The following is a 25,343-nucleotide window of genomic DNA, read 5'->3' on the forward strand; positions in this document are numbered from 1 at the left end:
CACACCTTTTTAATACAGAGCACATTGGGGTAAAACCAGCTCCTTTCACACAAGACCCCATGTCCCCGGAGAGTTGCTGCTGCTCGATCGCCAGAAAGACAGAGAAGCCTCCACCTGCTGTTTGCCTTTTATTTTAGCGGAGAGAAAAATAATGCACACAAGAGGCATTTTGCATAACTTAACAGAAAATAACACTTTTCCTCCACTCTTCACAGATCAGTGGGCAAAATCATTTCCTACAAATGGCTACTTTTTGGTGCTAACAGTTTGGTGTATTGGTAAAACCCCGGGTTTCCTTTAATATGCTGTGATGGTTGATTTGAAACCCAAAGCCAGGCTCAGGCTTGGGGGCTCCTTCGCTGTTTAACACAGCACCCATCACTGTTTGCCCATGGGGAAGGTGAGCGCCAAGTTCATCCCCACAGCACTGCCAGGAGGGATTTTGCAGCCGGGGTCTGGCTGTGGATGCTGAGCAGCTCCATGGCTCTCGCCACCCGTGCCATATCCTGACCGCTCTTTCCCAGCACAGCTGGAGAGGTGACCCAAAATGAGGGGGCACGGACAGCACCAGCAGCCTCAGTCCAGGGCCAGCGAAGGGATCTTGCAGACGAAAGGGAAGGCTCTGCCGCAGGAATTGTCGTTCCAGGAGCGCAGCGCTATATCCCCCCCAAAAACCAAGGTGTTAGCCAATAAAAGGTGTGAGGACGTAACTGTGCACTGCTCTTGGGACTAGGACCTCCTGCCATTGTGGGAGGCTTTCCCTGTATGTCCTCCCATTTGGGCTGCTCCCAGCCAAGCCCCCTCCCAGCACCCCCATCTCCACCCTGGGGATGCTGGCGGGGACACCTGGCCCTAGCTCAAATGTGGGAGCAGGGAGGCAGCTGCAAACACAGCCCTGTACCACACAAAATATCACCAGGTTGCATGGGGACAGGGCATTTAGGCATGTCCACAAGGTCCGGATACACCTGACTGGTCTCACTGGAAATGAGGGCATGAAGTGGGATTTTTGCACAGACAGGGCCTAGCCCCACTTCAGCAAGATGCCCCTGGCCTGAGGGAGGGAGGGAAAAGCGGGCAAACCGAAGGGTGTTTCCACAAACTGCCTGTGGGAGGGGAAATCGGAAACTTTGACCCTTGGCTAAATTCAGTAATTCTTCCAAGTGGGTGATGGTCCCCTCCTGCTGCTGCTATGGGAGAGGGAGACGAGCTGTGAGCAGAGGGAAAGCGTGCGTGTGTGTGTGTGTGTGTGTGTGCATCGAATTTACTGACAAGAAAATAAGACTTAAGGTGCCCTCGACACCTGGCATGGCACTCACCGCTGCTGTGCCTGTACCAGATCTGCACACAGTCCTCTTCCTCTGGGATGGAGTGGATCCCGTCGTCGGGCTGACTGCCATCCCAGTAGTGGTAGTCATAGGAGGAGCCGTCCGTCCACTCGAAGTGACCCTCCTGGCGCAGGGTGAGCAGAGAAAAGCCACAATTGCAGAGCCATGCTTGCAGGGGGCTGCCCTGCTCCCGGGTAGGCCCCGTCCCCATCCCCAGTGCCACACAGACTGGGGATGCAGGAAGAGACTGTCACCGCTCAGCTAAGGCCGAACAGCACGTCTGGGTTTTACAACTGAAAACTTACCCTGGAAAGCCCCAGCATTTGCAGCTTTCACACCAGGGGAAGCCCAGAAATTAAACCTATATATTTTTTGACACACCCACCCAATTCTGTGTTCTTTTTCCTTTTTCTTTTCCATTCCTTTCCCAATATCTATAAAAAAATTGCTGGCATGGGACTGTTCTCTTGATGGTCTCGACTTTTCTTTGTTACATATTAGATTATATATTTCCAACATGTGTCAGCTTTGAAAAGTTGAAGAGTATCACAAGAAAGTAATGATACTTAGTGATTTTTTACATTGGAAACATTTTCAGTTTATTTGCTCTTCTTGGACCACCGGTACAATACTCTTTCTATTACTCCATTAATAAAATACGTGAATAATTAGTAATTATTAATCTATTAATTCTAGTAATGCTTTTCTTTTAAAAGCAGACTGGAGGGGATGAAATGACAACTTCCCCCACGCACTGCACAACAGACCCTATGCCACCACCCAATTAATGGGGCTATAAGGAGCGAAGAAGAAAACCAAGTGGCTTTCCAGGGGGAAACACAGGGAAGTGAATTTTTCAAAGCCATTTCCCACACAATGACAGGGAGCTCTCACCTGCCGCAGGTCGTTGAGCCCCGTCCAGATGTCAGTGGGGATGCCCGGCACGCGGCTGTTCACCAGGTCGTACACAAAGACATTTTCTTCCCAGCTGGCAAAACAGAGCAATACAGAGCCGCTGAGGGGTAATGTCAGGCAAATGGTCAGGCATGCCCCAAAGCACGTCCCTATGGCATGGCCAAATGGGTCCCCCTCTCCTAACTGCTGATGATCACTTTGCTGGGTCTGTGCAAGAGGTGCATAGCATGGGTGAGAGCCGGGGGAGAGGAAGTGGGGAGAAAGCCCCTGTAATCATGTTGGTTTTCTACCCCCCCAAGAGTAAAAAATGCATTTTGGGGGAATTTAGGGAATACTACTTCAGTTTTCTTCCCAGCCCAGGAAAAGGCATTTTTTTTACATTGCCTTTATGTGCCCAGTGCATCAGACTTGACCCGGTTGCTGCTGCAGAGGGATGCTCAGGCTGGTGCAGTGGGATGCCTCAGCTGGGACGTGAGCCTGCAGCTGCCACAGAGGTTGTGCTGTGGGAATGGGACTTCATCCCCATTTTCCTTCTTCCCCAGGCTGTGCCAGGGTGGGATGATGAGTTTCTGCACTCCTCACCTGTGGATGGAGGCCAGCTTGGCTGATCTGATGCCAATGGAGAACTCAGCACAATAGAGGTCAGCTTCAGCCCAGGTTTTGTTGACGGGGAAGTACCGGTAGCAATGGCCTTCATACTCAGTCCAGAAGAGCGGGCAGGAGTAGGCGTGGACGGGCTCCGGCATGGCTGGGGGCAGAGCAGAGGACATCCAGCAGCTGAGGGTGAAGCAGCACAGACAGGCAGCCGAGCAGACAGTGAAAAACCACCAAACGCATGCATGAAAAAAAGCCAAAATTTTGCAAAACCCAAACCAAATTGTGCAAAAGCCATGAGCTTTTTGGTGTTAGCATCTGCCTAAATCAGGATGGACTTTTCAAGCCCGTTCAACATTGTTTTAGGCAGTCAGAGGGTGCTTAAAATAAAGGCACTGACTTTTGCTACTGGGGAAACCATGATAAGGGCTCTTCTCGCCTCTATCAGGCACTACCCAAGCTGCTGTACTGGGACAGGAGCTGACAGCCGGGGGCTGCACTCTGCCCTCCTGCTCTCACCTCCTGCAAGGCCAGCTCACACCTTCTCCCTCCAACCAAACCCAACCCCCTCGCTGTCCCCTGTGTCCCGAGGCCCGGACACGGCCGTGCACGTACGCACATGTTGGATTTCAGCCCCATAAATAGCCGGGCGAGGCATGCATGCCGCCAGGAGCGGTGCCAGCCTATCTGCTTCCCACCACCAGATAAGAGCTGGGGCCCACAGAGCTGCTCCTCCTCCCTTGTCACTTTTTAGCACAGCAGGGAAGTTACCTCAAAAGAGGCCGTTTTGGGGGCAGGATGCATTTCTGGAGCCTTTGCAGTTGCCGCTGTGTAAACACTGCAGTGGTGTTAGCACAGCCCTCTGACTGCCTCCATGTCACGCTCGCCCCATCGCGTGCAGGGAGGATGCAGCACCACACAACACACCACCTAACACGCACGTAACCCCTAAATCTTGTGGCACACAGGCTTAATTCTCTTAGTTGCTGGTTTTTGAGCCCTGGACAATCGCCAGCTCCTCCAGAGCCAGTTCCCGCACCCCCATGGGGTCCTGGCCCAGGGTCAGTGCTGCTGTCAGAGCGAGTGGGGAGGTGAGCAGGATGGGGGGGGAAGCAGGGGGTTGCAGCAGACATCAGATGCCATGGAACTACCCAAGCAGGTAACAGGCTCAAGCCCAGAGAGGTCAGGGTGGTGCTAAGGGCCTCCAGTACTGAGGGGCTGGGGGAGAATGGCTTTCCCTGAGGGCAGGGAGAGCAAAACTCTGCCAGCATCAGCATGGGATGTGGGAGCAGTGAGGGGAGCATGAGCATGGGGAAAAGGAGAGATGAGGTGAATACAAAGCAGCTGTGTGGAGCCGAATCCTTCCCTGCACCAGTGCTGGCAGCTCCAGGCAATAACTTCTTATTTTATCAGCATTTGCCACATGGGGGTCTTTGAGCATTTTACAAACAGCCACCAGCCAGCCCTTGGGGTTCCTCCTGTCACACCCCCCCTCCCAGGTGACAAACCACAAATGCAAAGAGCCCTTTTTTCCTCCCAAGCAAGGTGCAGAGGCCAAGCCAACTCCTGAGCCCCACAGGGCTGTCACCCCATCACCCCACTTTGGGACCCCTGGCCACTCCCCCCAGAGGAGTCGTGGCTGGGAGCAGCTCTGCACCCCAAAGCAACAAGCCCACCGAGAGCAGTGAGGGGCTTGAGGGGCTCTCCCATCCTCACTGGCAGCAGTTATGGGCTGCAGAGGAAAAAAAAGATAAGGCACACGCCGGGCTGGAAACGGAAATGAGCAGAATAGCTTTAGGGGAGGGTGGCCAAGCTGCAGTCAGATCAGTGGCAATGCAGTGTTCAGCTCTCTGATTCACAGCTAGCCATCCTCGAGTTGGGAAAAACCTTAGAATTGCCCTAGGAAATGCAAATTATTCTATTGTGGCAATAGAGCAGAAGGACCAGGAACGCCGAGAGCTGATGTGATTTCCCGGGCACCAAGTCCTCCTCTCTCCGTGATGCTGGCCAGGGGTCCCTGTCCCCACCAAAAGCAAAGCAGAGCAAGGGCAGAGGGTCAAACCCACAGGACGAGGCTTCAGTTTACCTGCCAGGTCACAAATGAGGCATGTCCCCTGCCTTCAGGACTTGGCTGGGATCTGGGTCTGGCTCACAGTGACTCGGGGTTGCTGCTCCATCCTGCCGAGGGCACCCCGGGGGTCTGCGGCAGACAGGCACCACCAGCTGCCCCAGCACCTGGGATTTTATTATAGAGGCTGTGAAGCGCCTTGACGAACTCTTCACCTCTAGCAGCACAGTGGCAAAATTCACAGGGCTTAATCCAGCAGTATCCCTGGCAAACGGGGCCCTTCGCTCCTGAGTGCTAATTGCAGCAGGCGTCCTGGTGCCATGGCTCCAAGCCGGGTCCGTCGGCAACTCCGATTGCCTGGGAAAATCACCCTCATTTTGCTCAGAGCAGCCAAAACCAAGCCAGAGATGAAGACAGTCCTTCTTTGTTATTCCATACTGCTTCCCATTAGGTAGCATTAATTTGACGAGCTTCAGTGAACCAGAGGTGCCTGAAGGAATTTAAGGTTAAATATACCAAAAAGGAAAATATGGGAGGTCAGCGTTTAATTAGCATCTTTTCTGTTAGGTCAGGATCAGAGGCGTTGGCTGTCCCTTTGGAGAAGAAGTATTGCTCCCAGTTTTACAGGCAGGAACAATTATGGGTGCTGCTTTATCTGGGGTCTTCGGGGGTTATTTTTAGCAGAAAGGCCATAAGAAATGTGGTGTGTGGTTCTGAGTATAGGAGCCAACTCACGGCTCTGCAGGAAAACCTCATAACCCAAGCCAGCAGCTGCTGACGGTATTTTGATCTAAAAGGGGACAGAGGAAGAATTTTGGGGCTATTTAGACCAGATCCTCACTTTTAAGCACCCCAGCATCATCACCTCCAGCAGCATCAGCTCCTCCGCACAGGGCAGGCGCAGCACAGCCACTGCCTGTGAGAAGGGGCTCCTGCCAATCCCAAGTCAGTTCATTCACTTGTCCCCAAATTCCTGGTGAAAAATGATGGCAAGAATCCTTCCTCCCTTTGCTTATTTACAGTGCAGCAATTTTAAGGTCAGGGCCATGTTTTAACACAGCACCAGGAAAATAGATGTCCAGACTTGGTTCAGGATAAGATTCGTATCAGATAGCTATTACTAACTCAGAAAACCTGGAAAATAAGGATTTTGAAGTCAGAAAAAAAGAGTTTTGTGCTCTCCACATTTGTGTCAGTGCCAACAAAACTAAAGCCTTTTTATTTATTTACTAGCTAAGACCCACTGCAGAAACACCAGGAAAATCACTTGTCAAAAATCTTGCAGAAGCTGGCACTGCTCTGCCAAAAAATTTCACTTCCCCAAGTGGGTGCTTTCCAATTAGAAATAATTAACTGAGAAAATCCCAGCCAGTTTCACAAGTTTTTTTTTTTTATTCCAGGATGCTACTGAAAAAAATAAAATACCAACTGCGTGACTCCCACTGACTCAGCTGGTGAAGAACAGGTTTTTTTCCTGAATATCTTCGTCCCAAGGTGCAATGCTGCCTCAGCTCCAGTGATCCGCAGATTTGAGATACAAAGTTGGGGGCTAGGACAAGGTTGGCAAGAGATGCCTGTTCAAGGAAGACTCCTGGGGGGCTGCAGCTCCATCAAAGGGTTTTGGACAGCAGATTTGATCAGGTCAGTGCTGGCAGCAGATACTCTTCTTGCAGCAGAGCATTGAAGAGCTCCATTTCACTAACAGCAGATGACTTACCAAAAAGCTTAGAGACGTTAGGAGACACCTCACTGAAAGGCATGGTCTTGAAACAACCCCCCTGGGCACATCCATAAGCTAATGCTGCCGTCTGACCTGAAACAGCAAGTGGACCTCTTCAGGTCTTGGCAAGCAGCTGGTTTAGAGGGTGTCTATCAACACCCAAGAGGTGTCTGAAGTTAATGCCAATGGAGAAGAGCTGAGGAGATCCCTGTCGCATGGAAGGCTGGGTCCTTCCCAGGGCAGAGCTGTCCTCAGAGCCCCTCTGCTGGTACCCAAGGGCTGTGATGCCAAGAGTGAGGTATGGGGAGTGCTCCCCAGCTGGCAGTTGGAGCTGGAGCTCAGGATGAGCATCCTGGTGCTCGCCAACACCAGCTCAGGACCACGGGGAGGGCCAGCGGCATGGCTTTACCCTGTGTTGGCACTGCTGCAGCAGTGGGCAGTTACAGGGGACGGGTGAGACAACAGGGCTGGGACAGGGGAGCCCCAGGAACACACACACACCCCCCCCCGGACAGCTTTGGCAGAAGCAGCCTGTGGCAAGGCTGGGGGGTTCAAAGTGCCAGCTGAGCCAGACCTTCATCCCACCCCAGCCTCGACACATCCACCAGCCCACATCCTCTTTCTTGAATAAACCCACAGAATAAGCATTAAAACAGGGGGTTGGTGGGCAGGAGTGCGTGGCAGGGACTAAGACAGTGCTATTGTGTGATGCTGGGATGCCTCAGGTCACCCGTGGCTTTAGCAGCATGCCTTAAGCCCTGACACTATAGTAGTTACGGGCACACAATCCCACCTTCAGGTTAGCTGCAATATTTAGCTTTCATTAACAGACGAAAAAGTCTCATGCTTAGTGTCTACCTTCAAAACAAGCAGATCGGGGAGGGGTTTTTGTCTCCATGTGTCTGAGGAATAAGTGGAGCTGGAGGGGATGGTATCCACTGATGGACGTGAAGCTCATTTAATAACTGGGCAATATTTTACACGCTCTGGAGTGTTTTTTAAGTCACGTGTTACAGATTTCCGAGAAAAATATTAAACACCAGTTGAAACACATTGGAAGCAACATCCTTTCACACAGAGACCTTTCCTTTTTAAAATCCTCTAATGAAACCAAGCTGGTTTTACAGCTTCCAATCTTCTGCCAGGTATGTTTGGAGTCATGCGGCTAGGGTAGATGCTTAGCAGCAGCCCTCCTGCAGCCAGCACTAACAGATAGGAGTTATCTTGCAGATTCTTCTTTTCTCCTTAATTAGTTTTGGCAAAACTTCCACGGATTAGGTGACTGGCAAGAAAGCTGGGCTCGTATCGATAGTTTTCCTCATGAACTCACTGAGCAGCACTTAAGCAGTCCCTTTCTGCTCACGTTCCCGTACAAATCTAACAGGGTGCGAACAAATGCGGAGCAGCAGTTCTCGCTTGCACCAGCCCCGTGAAAAAGTTTGAAGTGACATATAGCGCTCACCGTCACCAACAGCTCAGCAAACGAAAAAGGAGAATAACGGAGTGTCACATACTTGTGGCTACTTTTCACACGCAGTAAGTGTGAATAAACAAACGGGGAGCCACGGTGCCACCCCAGCCTGTCCTGCCGGGCTGTGTAGCTACAGGCCCGCACCGCTCACGCCTGTCCCTTGGGCGGTAATTTCCGCCCGTGGCCCCCACCCTCCACGCCGGCCCCGCGCCCCGCGCCGGCTCAACGCCCTCCGTGACGGCTTCCCGGCGCTCCGTGACGGCCCACCCGCGCCCCGTCCTGGCCCACCCGTGCCAGGCAAGACGCGCCGTTGAGGACCAAAGCGCAGCCTCGCACCGCCGGCCCGGGGACAGCTTCAGCATCCCGGCAGAGAGCGAGCGGGGCTGCTCTCGGCACGTCCCCCCGGCGAAGGAGAAAGTTGGTCTCCAGGGAAGGGAGGAAGAAGACAGTTGATTTCCACGGAAGGAAGGAAGAAGACAGTTGGTTTCCAGGGATCCCTGGAGCAGCCGGGGAACGGGAAAGCTGCTGGCCCGGCCGGAGGCACGCCCCCTCCTCCCCCTGCTCGGGCCGCCGGCGGCCAGGGTTACCTTTGCCGCAAGCCGCCGCCACCGCCCGCTTCGCGCTCACCTTGGCTGATCTTTATGTTCGTCTGGGGGAAGGCCCGGGCGGCCAGCAGCGCCGCGGAGAGGAGGGCGCACAGGCCCCACGCGGGGCCCATGGCCGCGCAGGGAGGCCGGGCCGCTCGCCCAGCCCCGCGGGCAGCCGGCTGCAGGGGTCGCCGCTCGGCCCGGCACCGCCCGGCTGTGCCAGGGAGGCTGCCGGCGCGGAGGTGGATATAGGCGCTGAGCTGCTCCCTCCCCCAAAAGCCGCGGCTCTCCCGGCGACACACGCCCCCCCACCCGCTGCTGGCCGAGCCCGGGCGCGCTCAGCGCATCCCGCCCCGAGGGACCCGCGGCCCGGCTCGGGGGCGCCAGTCTCCTCCCGCAGAGCCTTTGCCACACGCCGGAGCCTCCGGGCGAGCAGGGAAACCCCTCACCTGCCGCCCCGGGGAGGCAGGTGGAGGGTGCCCAGGGCGGCAGGGGAGCGCTGCCTTGTGCAGGCTTTGGGCAGCCTGTAGTGCTGGGGTTTAGCCCATCGCTGCCCCGTTTTGTGCTTGCCTCTACTTTTTTTTTTCTTTTACACCAGGGAAAGGCGATGCCTTTGGCACACTAAACCAGCCTGGAAGAGGGAACCACCAGCTGTGCCGGCGTGTCCAGGGCTCTTTCAGGAACTCACACTATGCCCATCTGCCAGGTCTGTGCCTGGTCCACGTAGTCCTCTAAGAGCAGAAAACCCTTAGCATCAAGCAGCAGACAATACTACTAAGAGTCAATATTATCTAGGACGTCTCCTTTCTGTAGTCAAGACTTTTTTTTGGAAATAGACTTCAGATTTTTAAAAATATCATATAAAGTCCTTGTCTAGCTGTTGCACTGGTAAAGGAAACAGTATAGGCACAAATACTATGAAATTTTGTGGTCCTGCTCCATTTCCAATTTATGCCTTAAATCAGCACTAAATGAACTGCTTAGGAACACACTCAATGCCATTCCCTTTTTATTCTTAGCTACAGATTAAAATTTTCAGCATTTTCTGGGACTTCAGTTGGGATGACTCGTTTTTACAGGCAAGATTCAAGTAGAAACAATTTGGGGGGACACAAAGATTTCAGTACAGCAAAGCATCCAGACTTACTCCAGAGACAGTAACTCATTCAACCAACTTTCATATATTAAATTGTCTTTGCATTAAATAAAACCTTTTAAGAAAACTCCCTCCCATGCCATTTGCAGTTCCATACATTGATCTGAAATTATATGGCTCAAGGAAAAGCCTATTGATATATCAGACCACTAAAAATGAAGGAATTCAGAGTATTAGAAGCCAAGGCATGTCTTCTCCCTTCTTAACTGTGTGCCATCCCCAGATAAAGCCAGTGTTACACACAATTTTCAGCAAACTACAGAACAAAACTCTTTGAGCATATTAATCTACTCCCAAAGCACAAATGTTTACGCTTAAAGAGAGCAGAGATCCAGAATAACTTTAATCTTGTTTCTAACAGACCCACCACAGCAGCAGCATCCCCCCCCACCAGCGCAGGCAGGAGGCCAAGCCCCCCGTGCTGCCCCCCAAGCCAGTTGCTCCATGCCCAGCACAGCAGCTGGGTACCAGCTTTGCTCCTAGCACTGGGAGAGTACATGCACGTCGTGCACGCAGAGCCGGCTGGAGCCGCAGCTGCACTTCGATTTCACAAAACCTTTTCACTTCTGATTTCACAAAACATGAGACGTGTTTTACCTGCTGGATGCAGCCCCAGGGGCACAGCCACATCTCGTTTATTCAGCCTTTTCTGCTCCTCTCCTTCCCCACGCTGTTTTCCAATTGCACTCCAGGTCAGGAGCTCCTCAGTGGGCTTCCATCCTGCTTATATTGACCTTTCCTCAAGGTTCCCTCGCCAATTTTTGGCATCGTATGTGCATGATACCCCCCTCCCTGTCAAACAGATACCTTGTGGCTCCAAGGACAGACTCATGGGCAAGAGCGCCTTCTGTTAACATTTCATCCCCAGTGCTTTAGCAAAGCACGTGGCAGGTCTCAGGTCAGCTTCCTTAGATGCCTGGAGCCTGTGCTGCTGCCCGTGGACCCCACATGGAAGAATACCAATGTCGATGGCAGTGATTGCTGAAACCACAGCCCCTTGTCTGAGCCATTTTGTGTTACGGGAAGAGAGCAGCCTCCTACAGCACGTGTTTGCCCAGGATACCCTCTGGGCTCCTGCTCCACTGTGATTTATTGATGAGACAAACCAGGAGGAAGCCAGAGAACAGAGATCTGCTATTGACCCCGCTGTGGGACAGAGATGGAATTTCACCTTGCAGAGAGGCAAGAATTGAAACCCACCGTCCACAACATGCTCGGAACGAGGATGCCCATGCACAGCCCTGTGGCAACCACTGTCCCTATCGCTTTGTGCTGCTAACATACAGCAGCTGTGCTGGAGAGCAGCAGGGAGCCACGTGCAGTGGTCAGTAAGAAGTGAAGGCGTTCACCAGAGGTCAGAGTGCGCAACCAGCACACCAACAAGGTAAGCTCCTACCTGTGTTCAACCCCAACCACAGCAACTGGGTGATGGTTCAGCAACACGGTCACCAAGGCCTTTTTTTTGCCATCCTCTATCCAAGGCCATGCTGTGCTCTGCCTGGGAGCAGCATGTCCACACTGTCACTCTCCCCGAGCTGTGCAGAGATGGCTTCTGGATGCAGAGGGGAGACAACATCTCTTGTAGCCTCCTTGTATTCATTGCATTCCCTCCTGCACAATGGCAGGGTCACTGTCTCAGACTCAGCTGCCACATGGAGAACATGCACAGGGAAGCTCTGAGCGCAGAAAGGACTGAAACACTCATGACTCAATGTAAACCAGAGCAGGTCCCAGACCGAAGGTGTCCTGCAGGGATGCTGGTAATCAGTTACAACACAGACCTTCATGCTGGAGCACAAACACCCTGGACAGCAGCAAGGACTATTGACCAACACGCCAAAATCTGCCCAAACAAGCACTAAGCTTTTTTTTTGGCTTTTTAAGACTCACCTATCCCTAACTGTAGCTGCCAAAGAGCAGAGGTGAAATATGCATATATATGTATTTTCTTTTTAAAAATCTAAATACAAAAAGCACAGGAGGTAATGGGATTTCATTTCGGGTTGCATTTAATGAACAGATAGGAGGGAGATGACTGCTGCCTGCCCTACCACATGCCAGCTCTGGACTGTTATCGCTCTGACCTCCAGTTTCAAAGGTCAAAGGGCCACAAGCAAAGGCAAAGCTTCCCACAGCACCCAGCCCCAACTCCCTGCCCCAACCACCACCTCCATTTTGCTCAAGGAAACCTTCCCGCTTCTAGCAAAAAGGGACTGGGCCAGGGTGGACAGAGAGCACGCTGGTTTGCACCTCTCCCAAGCAGCTGATGGGGACCCTGGGGACCGGCGTGGCCATGGGAAGGCTCTGCACTGCAGGGTGCATGGAGGGGCAGCAGGTCACAGGCCTGGGCCACTGCAGGGGCCATGGGCTACTGCCCAACAATTTCACAGCTGACCTAGGGAGCAGGACAGAGCCCAGGGCCCTTCCCATCTCCTCTGTTGGATCACAGCAGCTCTGATGTGGTGGCAGAGCCGACCCATCTGTAACACCCTGAGGCTTCCCAGCCCAATACAGATAAACACTGCTGAAGACACAACAGATCTTTCCTTCTCCAAAACAAAGGCATGGAAAGACAATAAAGTCATGGGCCAGGCCCAGCTCTCTTCGGGGTGATGTGCCTTTTGTTTGATTTCTTGAAAGACACAGATTTTTTCGCAGCCTCAATGTTGATAAATAGAGCAACAAAATAATAACAATATTTTGGGGCCCACTCCTGCAAAGAACCAAAACCCAGAGCCCAGTGCAGAGACTTTGACACATCCAACCCACAGCGTGCTGGGTGTGCTCTGGCTGGGAACCACGCATGGCCAGACCTACGTATCTGGCTTGCTTTCCTGACTGATCTCCATCAGCAGGTCCCCAGTTTCTCTTGAATTGCTCCTGGCTCATCTGCAGTGAGTAATATAGGAGTAAACTGCCACCTTTTGGCTTTTCTTATGCCATAAGCGTAACTGATGGAGTTCAATACAAAGATGAATTCTGCTAACAAGTACTACTCCAGTCTACGTGGCACAATTAAATAGAATTTTATTTTCAATAAATATACAATCTGCATCATACCAGACAATATGCTATGAAAAAATAAAATGTACAGAAGCAACCAACAGGACAGTTTGACCGTAGCTAAGTTCACTTGGTGACCTGGAGAACTACCTGGGTTAACACATACAACACAGAAAGAGCCACCGCAGTCTGTGAGAGAATTAAAATTCTGTATTTTGGGTCTTCTTAACAGCAAAAGTCCCACAGCAGGTTTCATTTGCACAACACAGGTTTGAAAAAACATGAGCTGGCTTTCCTGGTACAAATGCTATTGGAAGTGTTTACTTTGCTATATCATCAATGTATCTACTTGATGCACACAGACTGCTATCAAGAGTGGCAGATCTCACCACTGACGTGACATCAGATCCATTTGATGAGGGGCCACACAGCCACACACGTGCCCCAGCACAAAAATGCACGTGTAGGTACTAACAGGAGCTTAATTCTGTTAAAACTAGTACAAGGACAAAACTGGAGTCAGAATCAATTGCACCACAGGTTCTACCATTTAAAAAAATATTCTAGCCTAATTACCACGTTCACCAACGAGAGCACACGGGTACTTATATCTCCGAGAGGATGAGCCATGGATTTGGACTGGAAGGACAGTGGAGGCAACTCCCAACTCCTCCACCCGCTCAGCGCTTCCCGTGGCACCTCCACGTGCAGCCCACGCCACCCGGCCACGTGCTCCGCCACACGGCATGCAAACAGCCGAGTGGTGCCGGGTGCGAGCAGCAAGAGGTCTGGCCTGCCATGCCGCTGGTGGCCCCAGGGGAATGGCCAGGACACGGTGGGACATGGTTCGCAGAGGCCAGCATGGCTGGTTGGGTGCCAGCAGCTGCTTCAATCCAACGGAGCTGCTGTGGGGTGCATGTAGGGTGTGAGGTGGGGTGTTTCGGTCAGTGGTTTATTTTTTGCCTTGTCCACCTGCTTGGTCTCACTGCCATTGGTCCCCCACCTCATGTTACCTCCAGGGACGCCGGAGAGACACGGTCGCACTCCTCCCGGGACCGCAGGCTGTGCCACTGCTCCACGGCCGTCCGGTGCGTGTTGAGCATCCGGCGCCAGTGGTTGGACTCGGGAGCGCCTGTCGAGTACTGCCCGATCACGATTCTCCCAATGAAGTCGTTGCTGCTCTTCACATTGTGCCCATACACTGGGGAAAGCAGAAACAGACACCAGTCAAGGCAAAACCATCGCTTGCCCACCCAGAGCCGTGCCCCCAGAAAACCAAACGTCCTGCAAACGCCCCCTCACACAGCATACCAGACACCAGCATTTTCGATATATAACCAAGCACCTCAAAAATGCTAGAAAGATCGAATCAGGAGCTTGGAAGGAATAAGATAAGCTGTACTACAGACTGAAATACAATTCAAATAGACAGGGCAAATCCACAGTTATCATGGTATTTAGCAAGAAGAGGTGGAGTAGAATCATAGAATGTTTTGGGTAGGAAGGGACCTTAATCTTTAAAGTCCTTATCATCTAGTTCCAACCCCCCTGCCATGGGCAGGGATAGTTTCCTCTAGATCAGGTTGCCCAAAGCCCCATCCAACCTGGCCTTGAAGTAGAATTACATCATGTAAAGAAATGCCAAAAGCTCTGCCTAGGCACCCTGAAACGATGAAAGCAGCCAAGTGGCCTGCACCTGGGCAAATGAAGAAGCAGCATCTCAAACTGTCCTCCTCCAAATGCAAGTGTCATGAACCATTCCAGTACTAATCAATAGCGTTCCCGACTCAGAGACAGGAACCACAACGTACAGGTTGTCAGCAGGATGTTTATACAGAAACGATTTGCCGTAATTATCGCTGCAGCTGCTTGTTAAAAGTCCAGGAAAGGAACTGAGGGATATACATCAACCCAACACCCCATCCTTTGGATTAGCCCAGTCTCCTGGAACAAAAGACCGCAGGGAGCAGTAAACTCTTAATGATGGGCCTGATCCCAGGAAAGGCTGCACGCTCCCATTGGACAGGAGCAAAAGCACTTTGTGTTCTGCAAACTGAAGCCCTGCCTTGGCTCATTAGAAGTTGAACAAAAAGTCTGTGTAAGCTGAAGCCAGGATATCCACAGGCACTGTCCGGAATATTAAGGATTAAAAAATCTCCTCGGGAAAAAAGAGAGATTTTTAAGAACAAATGTCCGCAGGGGCTCCAAATCCACCCAGGCTTGTGCAGAAAGACCAAGTTCAAAGGAGGAGTGCAGCCTGGTGCAGAGCTGTGAGGCTGACATGGAGCCAAGCGCTGCCGCCACTGCCCCTGCCAGCAGCAACAACTCTCCAGGGCTGCTGGAAACCAGTGCTGGCAGCAAAGCCACATCTGGGATCCCTCATGGCAGCACCCCCTGATGCAGCACGCACCCTCCCAGGCAGGCAGGACACCAAGCACTAAGCACTCGACCTCACTTTTAGCCACGCATCTTTGTCAAGGCTGTGTGTTTCCTATTAAATCCCACAATTAACTAGTACTATTTTAACGTGCTACTTGGTATCTCTACCTTCTCCATACTCTGCAAAGGCTGGTTCCTAGCTACTGCACCAGTATGGGATCTCGCTCTGGGTCACTCAGGTGCCACCTGCCAGTGCAGCCCCAAAATCACGCTATGCAAGGTTACATCTCACTTTATACCTTCTGACAGCTCTGACATACACAGTTTATGGGCAGAGATGCATCCGCCCATCAAATTACCTGGGGATATTTTTGGTAACAGCAAACTTTCAAATGTCCAAATAATCACACTGAAAAAAAATTACCCTGAAACTCAGACCATTGTAAGTCTCTCTTCAAACTACAAGTAAAAATTAATTGGGGGTACACCACCCCACACCCCTCTCAGAAAAACTGAATCTCTTCCGCTTGTCGCCACCAGTTATCTAGGAGCGATGCTATCAGTTCTCTGCAACATGCTACCAAGGAAGTGCCCCTGTCAAGAGGCCAGGTTGGTGCTGTTTGGAAAGGCCACCTTTTGAGTATGCCTTTCTTGAGGTGAAGAGTTTTAAGCCATTCATCTCCAACTAATACACAGCTTGTCAGTTATTAACGAGTACTCCTACAAGGCAATGAATCACAAGTGTAGCTAGCATGACTATGCTAAATGTCCTGCCATGATTTATTATCCCAGAGAAATCAAATATTTTGATAAAATCACACAAAAGTCCCCACAAACCAAATGCCTCCCTGATTTTTTTATATACTATTTTCTTTCCTTTTCTTCCATTCTTTTCTTCCGGAAGGAAAGAAGATGAACCCTAATCCTGGGAGACAATACCAAGTAATTTAAACCAAGAAGTCTTAAAGGCCATCAATTAACCACAGGATAAATTAACAGTGGGTAAGTACCTGAAGTATACCAATTCTTCAAAAATAATCCATGTCAGGAATGGAGGAGGTGTGCTAACTAAAGGGACCTGTTATTTTACTGTTGATCCAAGTAGTTTGAATTCTTGTAAAGCATCTTGCTAATCTTATCGTGTCAGTTAATTAGCATGTTGATTCACTTAGGGTATTAACAGGCTAATCATACAAGCACCGCTGCTTCTATCATTAACTAGTTTAGATAGCACAGAGGTAGACTTATTGCTGAAGAACAGGGAAGACATTTTCCAAGGCCAAATGCTTATTCACACACAGACCATTAAGAGGTGGCGCTAGATTCGACCTCGGGTTTACAAACTTGCAGCTTCACTGCAGCAGCTTTCTCAAAAGACAAGAGATCTTTGTGCCAAAAATTCAGCTTCACTCATCAGCCCACAAGCCTTTAAAACTCAAGGACATGACTTTCTCAGAGGCCAACTGCTTTATTCCACTCTTAAAATGGCGAGTATTTGCTGAGCAAATTTGCTGCTGGTTGAGCTGCAGGGAGCTGTTGCATGGATCTTACCCAGGAGAAGGTGCTAAAATTGGTGTTGAGAAAATAAGCCCTTTTCTTTGCTCACATTCAGGAGCACAATTTTCCCTGTTGCTGTCACAGGTTCCTCCAAGAACAGCTTGGAAAGGAAAACTGTAGGAGCCCATAAGCCCAGGTGAGAAGCTGAGAGCAGAGGCTGGCTGTGTCACTGGCACTCGCTGCGCCACGAGCTCCCGTCCTGGTCCAGGGAGGGGGAGCAGCTCTCCCCCATTCCTTCTTCTCCTGCAGCAATCACTTCTCTTCTCAAATAGATGAGAAACCGTTTCTTTGAAAGCCAACAAACACACACGAGCCATTATACTTATTACACCATTTGCACTCATGTCTGGCACTTCAGTCTGCTCCAAAGCCCAGCAGAAGTGGTTAACACCACACTCTCGATACAGACCCCATATGTACCACTCACAGACAGACTCTGGGTGCTCAGACACAATCCCAAAATGACAACTTTTCAAGGTACCAGGCGAGCTGCACACTGTTCCTGGGCTGACCCCTGCCCTGGCTGGAAGGGTATCTGACGATGCAGCAGGTGTCTGCAGGAAGACCTGGGAGCCCCTTGGAGAAGAAAACCCTTCAGAGCTGTGGAGGGGCCACCCGCCTGGGAATGGGCAGGCTCTGCCAGAGCCCCTCTGCTTTTTGCACACACACATGCATGCAGTGACCCATGTACCATGGCTATAGTCTCACCTGCAGTGAAGCCAATTCCATACAGGCTCACGTCTTCAGCCTTGGGAGGAAAAAACCTCCTACTCTTTCCTTTCTGGTTCTTTCACAACAAGCAGAGGTAGAGAAGGCCCTGTGGTCCAGCCCAGGGGACAGCAGTTGGGTGTTGCATCACACTCTGAGCCCCAGTTACGGTACAAGTGGACTGATCTGTATTCCCTGATGTCTGAGCATCCCCTTCCAGAGTCTCAAAGGAGCTCAGAACAGATTTCAGATTAAATCTGCCCTTGGCCACAAAAACCAGTAACTCCATGAAGCTGCTCAGAAGCAGAAAATGAGGTTATTATCATTTGGGGTGTTCAGACTGACCCAGACTCTGGTTATGGACAGGTAGACACTGCTTTCCATTTAAGAAACCTATTTTCCTGACAGAAAATACACACCTGATCTCATGAGCTTTTTCCACTAGTAGTAATTGACTCAATAGCAACATCCATTTCCAGGCCAACACAGAGCAAAAAGCAATTAAGGAAGCAGAGGTCAAACCAATTCCTTCTGCAGTTGCTCTTTACTGAGGGATGCATTTGGAAACAGAAAGGCTTCTTTAAAAAAAAAAAATCTCTTTATAATAGAAATACTGAAATAGAAAAGAAAATTGGGTTCACTTATTTCCACTAAAAGGGTTGAATTCTTGAGAAGAAGTAATGTGATTGTGGTGGGTTGACCCTGCCTGGACACCAGGTGTCCACCAAAGCTGCTCTATTGCTCCCCTCCTCAATGGGGCATAGAAGAGAAAATATAATGAAAAGTTCGTGGGTCGAGATAAGGACAGGGAAATCACTCAGCAATTACCGTCACAGGCAAAAGAGACTGAACTTGGGGAAATTAGTTTAATTTATTACCAATCAGAGTAGGATAATGAGAAATAAAACCAAATCTTAAAAACACCTTCCCCCCGCCTCTCCCTTCTTCCCAGGCTTAACTTTACTCCCAATTTCTCCATCTCCTCTGCTCTGGCAGTGCAAGGGGACAGGGAATGGAGGTTGTGGTCAGTTAGTCACAAGTTGTCTCTGTTGGTCCTTTCTCCTCAAGGAGAGGGGCCCTCACACTCTTCCCCTGCTCCAGCGTGGGGTCCCTCCCACAGGAGACAGTCCTCCCTGAACTTCTCCAACACGAGTCCTTCCCATGGGCTGCAGTTCCTCACTAACTGCTCCAGCGTGGGTCCCTTCCACAGGGTGCAGTCCTTCAGGAACAGACTGCTCCAGCGTGGGTCCCCTGTGGGGTCACAAGTCCTGTCAGCAAACCTGCTCCAGCGTGGACTCCTCTTTCTCCATGTGTCCACAGGTCCTGCCAGAGGCCTGCTCCAGCGTGGGCTTCCCACGGGGTCACAGCCTCCTTCGGGCATCCACCTGCACCAGCGTGGGGTCCTCCACGGGCTGCAGGTGGATATCTGCTCCACCATTCACCTCCATGGGCTGCAGGGAGACAGCCTGCCTCACCATGGTCTTCACCATGGGCTGCAGGGGAATCGCTGCTCTGGCACCTGGAGCACGTCCTTCCCCTCCTTCTTCACTGACCTTGGTGCCTGCAGGGTTGTTTCTCTCACAGACCCTCACTCCTCTCTCTGTGAGCTGCAACTGTGCAGGGTTTTTTTACCCTTCTTAGATACGTTATCACAGAGGTGCTACCACCATCGCTGATGGCTCGGCCTTGGCCAGGGGTGAGTCCCTCTTGGAGTTTGCTGGCATTGGCTCTATCAGACATGGGGGAAGCTTCTAGCAGCTTCTCACAGAAGCCACCCCTGCAGCCCCCCTGCTACCAAAACCTTGCCACCCAAACCCAATCGGTGATGCAAATAAAACATTTTCGTGTTATACACTTGTTGACACAGCGCTCTCAAGTGATCCATACCAAACTGATAGGGGCCTGGGTGCTACATGAAACTTTTCTTCAGGGTGGGGGCCCAGGTTCCCCCCAGGGCTCTGGCACAGGAGGGGTGGCTGGGTCGCACCCCCAGCCTGGCTGCTGTGCTCCCTGCAGGGCTGAGCAGCGTGGCATGGCAGGCACCAGGCACTGCACAGCCCAGAGCTGCACCCCAGCAGCGGCAGGGACTGCCAAGAGATGCAATGGGACCTGGAGCTCCAACATTTGCCTCCAGGTGCAACTCCAGCCTGAGCTTTCCCTTGTCTCCTACCAATTCCTCGGTCACATGGAATTGCTTTTCACTAGTCAAGTTTCACATGTCGCTATATAATCTGGCACTTGCCTCTGACCCATGAGGTTGCCTGGGTAGCATCAGTCCTGGCACCAGACCCAGCCAAAATATACTTTACCTTCCCCTTTGCCTCTACACTGAGATTTGTAAACCAAGTACCTGTGAAGGGCATGACTGCAAAGTGTTTGTGATTTATGAGTTATGCGCAATAGTAAAATTTAAGCTGGCATTTCAGATACTAATTCATCCTTTCATTAAACATATTAACAGCCTTGAAATGACCAAGGAGCACTAATTCAGAAAATTGCCTTAAGCTAACTTCAAGGCTATCAGTACCATTTATGTGATGGGGGACAAGCAGAAGCACCTCACTCAGCTGGGGCCACAAAGCATCTGCATCTGGCTGAAAACCCTCTGCCAGACGTGCCCAGCAGTTACGGCCACCCAGCATCTCTGCTGCCGCCTGCAGCTGCCCGAGCACTGGCTGCAGCCTCGCCTGGACTGCCGCCTCTCCAGAGTAACGCAGAGAAATCTCAGCGCACCAGAGTGGGTGGGAGCTCTGGCACAAATAATTTAACTCTTCTTCAGTCACCTACATCAGTTACCTGCAACGCAATTAAAACCATTTAACTCAGAAGTAATTACAAGCAGGACCATGCCTCTGTTTTTCATCTGCCTTCTTACTCAGGCTAGACATCAAGCAGAACATCTTCACACAGTTTATACTAGTTTGCCATTAGCTTATTTACAGCACACCACTACCCACTCTCTAACAAACTGCCCCTAAAGTTATTTTATTTTTTTTAATTTATTTTTAAAAGCAATTTGGTTGCATCCTGGATATTTTAAAAGGCCTTAAATAACATTACCCCTCGGTGCTCTCCTGTTCACCCCTCTGACACACGACGTTGCAGCACAACATGCCAGCCAGCACAATTAGAGAGCCAGCCCACTGCTGTGGGGGCATTTCCCAGCACAGCAGTCACAGGAACCAGCTCCCCAGTGGAAGAAACCCCAAAGGAATTAGAAGGCACTGCTCTTTTCCTTTCCACTACAGGATAGAGCTATTCACTCTAAATACTAGAGAGCAAAACTCCAGCTTAAGTTTTATAGCTGGTCTAGAGGAGAATACTGGGTGCTTGGGTCAATCATCAGGCATCAAAGTCATTAAAAAAAAAATCCTACCCACTGTTACATACCTGCAATTGCTATTGCCACAGCCTGGAAGTTTCACCTGATACCCTTGGCCCACCAGGCTAGGAACCGAATAAACACCTACACGGTAAATATTCTTTCTGCAAGGGCTTTGCAGCACAGGCACACCTAACCCCGCAGCCCAGAGACGTGACTGCACCCCTGCAGCCATGCTTGCTGCTGGCTGGCGTTGTGCAGCAAGCTGCAAAACCCACACCCGGAAACCTTCAGCCACCAGCGTCCTGCTCCAGCGGCCACATTGCACATTGTGCCCAGACACATCCTCGGATTACAGCCAAACCAGGGAAAAAGGGAAAAACAAGCAAAGATGCTCCTGAGGCTGCACACGGACAACTGAGTGGCAGAGTCTCCCTGAGGACACAGGTCTCACGAGACCATGGGGTCTCTCTGGCAGGAACCACAGTCCTGTTAGCACCAACCCATAAACACTCCCTGCACTTCCCCACTTTAGGCTCAGAGGTTGGCAGGGTCTCCAGAAGTGCCCTATTTCACATGCTCACACCACTCATTCAGACAACGCTTCATCCCCCATCCTTTGCAGGCAGAAACCAGCACCCAGCCTCTTCCACGCTGGCTGCTGAGCTCTGCCATCAGCTAGTGGGCCGGAGCCGTCAGGTTAAGTAGGTCTGAAAACTACTTCTGAACTGCTTGACATCAATACTAAAAAGCTGTTTAGCACAGAGAGGGTGCTGCTAGGAGCAGGCAGCAGCAGGACTAATGATGCACACTGCAAAGGTCACAGGTATGGACCAAATCCTGCCCCTTGCTCCTTAAGCATGGCCTGTAATATTTAGTAGAGATGAGAGAAAGGCACAGGAGAAGACACAGTGGTTTCACATTTATCAATTTAATCTCCATCAGGCTCTGATGCGCACGTAAAACTCGCTTCCCAGCATCTCCCCCACGAGGCTGCTCCCTGCAACATCTGCGCCTGCCCACCTCCACTGGGAACTGGAACCACCCGAGAGCATGGCCAAATCCTGGCCAGGCACAGAGACACCTGTATCCAGCTGCTGCTCCATATGGGAGAACAGCACCACATCAAGTAAAGTCTCTTTGGAAAACCATTTCCCTCCTCACCCTCCTCCAAGGGCAGCCCCTGTGCTCTGGCTGGGGCAGCCTGGGAAGGGCACCCTGCAGATGCCCCCGTCTGTGTGCCCCGAGACGGGCATTTGGCTCATCAGGGTCTGGCCTCAGACAGGGAAAGTCCCGTAGGAGAGAGCAGGGACCCAGGGAGCGGAGGAAAAGCAAATGCACAAGCGTGTCTTGCAGAGCTCTCAAGGACACGCAGGGATGACAACTTACAAAATTAACTCATCAGGAGAAACTGGAATAATGGATTGGATGCATCTATTGCAACAGCCCAGAAGATATTGAAAAGGAGTATCTACAGCTCGCTTTTTCCACTTCCAATTCCTCTTTTTTCTTTTTTTTTTCTTTTTTTTTTTTTAAATTGCATTTTAGTTCTCTGTACTGAGCCCCAGATCCAACAAAGCACATGAATAGCTTCATGCATATTTATACACCTCACACGAACAGGCTCCAACGCCAATGTCATACAGCACCTGTAAACGAAGGCAGGGACAGCAGTGCGGGAGAGGCAGCCTCTGCCAGCACACTCATGCGTCTCCTCTGATGGCCACGGGGCCAACACAGGCATTTCATCTCCAGACACTGCTCTACCATCTAGAGCGACTACTGCCACCAAGATTTTTCCTCATTTGATACACAGAAAGATCACGGTCTTGTGAGACGTTTGAACAATTTTTTTCACCACGGCATGAGCCAAACAAGATGAAACACCAAGGTCAAGAGAGGCATGACACTGCTTAAATTAATGGGCTTGGCAAAACAAGCAAGCGCTGATGATCAGCCTGGAGAGAGGAGGGTTTGCTCCTTTCTTTGGGAGAAAAAGATTCCTCAAAAATTCCAGAGAGCTCTAGGACAAGCGGTTTCTGCCATGTCTGCAATGAGGCATCATTATTAACTAAGTCAGTCCACTCGCAGAATCTAATTTTGCCTTCTAAGCAAGGAACAGATTGGCTCAGGAAGCATTAGCATCTTGTTGCTCTCAGCAGGACTAATAGTCTTTCACTCCTCCTTGTTAAAGCAGTAAGTCTGCTGCAAAAAAAAAGCCAAATCCACCCCTGGAGCATCTTCCCTGAGTGACCCTGAACCAGGACTGGGGCTGCAGGACCCCACTCAGCATCTCCAGCTGATCCTTGCTGCCTGCTCTAGTGTCAGCTGCTCCAGGCTGACAAACAGCACCTATCATGGAGATCGGGAAGCCATAGATGGGGATCTGGAGGATGGAGAGCAACAGGGACCTTCCTCATCCCAAAAGGGTTTAAAAGCCCGTGCATCATACCCACTGTGGAGAGACTCTGCCAGGTGGGGCGGTCTCCAGGAGGCCAAGGTCTCCCGCTGCCAGCACATCTCCCTGTGCCCCCCTCCCACCACTCCAAGAGCAGGAGATGTCCTCACAAGACCTGCTGGGTCACCTCGTGTGGCCACAAGACGCGAAGCAAAGCAGCCGGGACCGTGGGAGGTACCGGCCAGGAGCACTCTGCTCTCCCCAGACACGAGCACAGACCATATGGCGTCTGGTGCATAAATACATGAAGTATTTTATAACGCCAGACACAAAAGCCAAATTCTGATCTAAATTAAACAGGTATAAATCCCCAGAAAACCCAGTGCTGACATCAATGTTTTTTTCTCTTTTTTCCCATTTGGCTAAGATAGGATTACACAGGTTTAAGCACAGATTAGATTCTGCTTCTGAGCACCAGATATGTGTAATATACAGACAGTCCAATACTTCAGAAACACACGTCTAATAGACAATCAGAAACAATTTTCTAGCAGCAAGCTGCCTAATTATCTATCCATCTAAGAGATGTTACAGTGCCCAATGTGATAGCATTTCCAAATAGAAAACACTTCTTCCTCCTGTGTTCCAGTATGGGGAAAAAAAAATCAGTGTCATTTGTGTCATATATTAGAGGAGATTATTTTTTCCCCCCATATATGTGTGCAAAAGACAAAGTGCCTGAATATTTTTTTGTGGGAAAGAAAATGCAATAGGAGAAAGGAGATATGAGCATCTGAAGCAGCAAGTCAAAACATAGATGTGTAATGACCCCAAGCACATTGCAGTTTCCATCCCTGCAAATGGGCATCTGAAAATGATGCTGGCATCTGAAGGTCACGCTTCCACACAGCCAGGCAAATCAAAATTCAGGCGTATTTCTGAAGAAGCCTGAGGACAAAACCATTATAAGCCTTCAACCTGCTCAGCTAATTGGGATGTTTGGAAACCAGCTTGTTAATTATAAAAAAAAACAAAACAAAACAAAACAAAACCCACACTAAACCAAAACAACCAAACAAAACCCCCACAAAAAAACATTGAAAAGCCTTGCTATCTCTGCATCCCATTCATGGGACTTTTACAAATCTCGTGCAGTGCAAGGACACACCAAAAGCATCACCTTGTGTCCAACATCTACGCCGCAAGTTTGATCACCAGAGCTGACAGGGAAATAAGAAATAGTTTTAAAAGTCTGAGGAGCTTCAGCTGCCTGCTCCTCAACCAGTACTCAAGCTGCCTGGAGGCCCAACTTTAGGGCTCACCCAGAATGGATCCTAGTTAGTTTTATTTCCAGCTGCGATGGGTAAATGTGGGTCCGTGAGCTGTAAGCCTTTAACACAGCAGTTTGTCCCTCTGCCTAACCTGGGCTCAATTGGAAGGTGAGGTCTGGAGCTGATGACCACCTTCAGCTTTGACCCATCTCCAAAAAGCCTTTTCTGCCGGGTCAGCCCTTCTGCCCCCATCTCCACCACCACCAACTGCCCCAGAAACTCTTGTCATGTGAATCAAGAGCACCTCAAAACATTTTCTGTCAAATACAAAAAAAATGCTCATTAGAGCATACATACAAAACCAAACTGGTCTGTACCAGAGCATCTCCAACACCATGGGAGTGAAGGGTGGCAGCAGGCCAGAGCTGTGCTCACCAGGGGCTGTCTCTGCCATTAGTGACCATTTATTCCAGAAACATCTCAAAGCATCCACCTCCAACAAGAAGTCAGGATTTCAAGGAAGACCCAATTCCTCGGGATTTCAAGGTGTCCTCCTCTCAAGCTGTAATACCACAAAAGCAATGAATACATTCAAACAGGCAGTATTTCTTCAAAAAGAAAATATTTCTGTGAAAGCAAACCAAACTATCTAGGACTGCACCATTAGCAACACACGCTAACAGTGACTTTTTTCCCCTCCAAAAATTCAAATGTCATTAAATGGTCAAGGGAAAGGGAAAATGAGCCAACAGAGGAACAAGGTATATTGCTATTGAACAGCAATCTGTTATTTTAATTAAGTACTGCCTATTAACTGGAAGTTAATTAGAGCCCTGGGATAAAGCATCAAAGTGATCCAGAGGTCT

The 25,343-nt window shown here is 50.5% G+C and overlaps 2 protein-coding genes across 2 annotated transcripts in view; both read right to left on the minus strand.

The window, feature by feature from the left end:
• Positions 1–576: 576 nt before the first annotated feature.
• Positions 577–8,814, minus strand: CLEC19A (C-type lectin domain containing 19A). Its single transcript, XM_086472849.1, has 5 exons — positions 8,724–8,814; positions 2,826–2,991; positions 2,223–2,316; positions 1,320–1,452; positions 577–656 (listed from the first exon to the last, which is right to left on the minus strand). Exons 1-5 carry the CDS (start codon positions 8,812–8,814, stop codon positions 577–579), a joined length of 564 nt encoding a protein of 187 aa, XP_086328975.1.
• Positions 8,815–13,846: 5,032 nt separating this feature from the next.
• The window catches only part of SYT17 (synaptotagmin 17), a 39,951-nt gene continuing 28,454 nt past the window's right edge, over positions 13,847–25,343 (minus strand). The window contains exon 8 of the mRNA XM_086473109.1: positions 13,847–14,043. Coding sequence (XP_086329235.1) covers positions 13,847–14,043 — 197 coding nt within the window. The remainder of the gene's footprint in view (positions 14,044–25,343) is intronic.

Source organism: Leptosomus discolor, chromosome 14 (genome assembly GCF_034619465.1).
Source record: "Leptosomus discolor isolate bLepDis1 chromosome 14, bLepDis1.hap2, whole genome shotgun sequence".
In the NCBI taxonomy this organism is placed as follows: domain Eukaryota; kingdom Metazoa; phylum Chordata; class Aves; order Leptosomiformes; family Leptosomidae; genus Leptosomus; species Leptosomus discolor.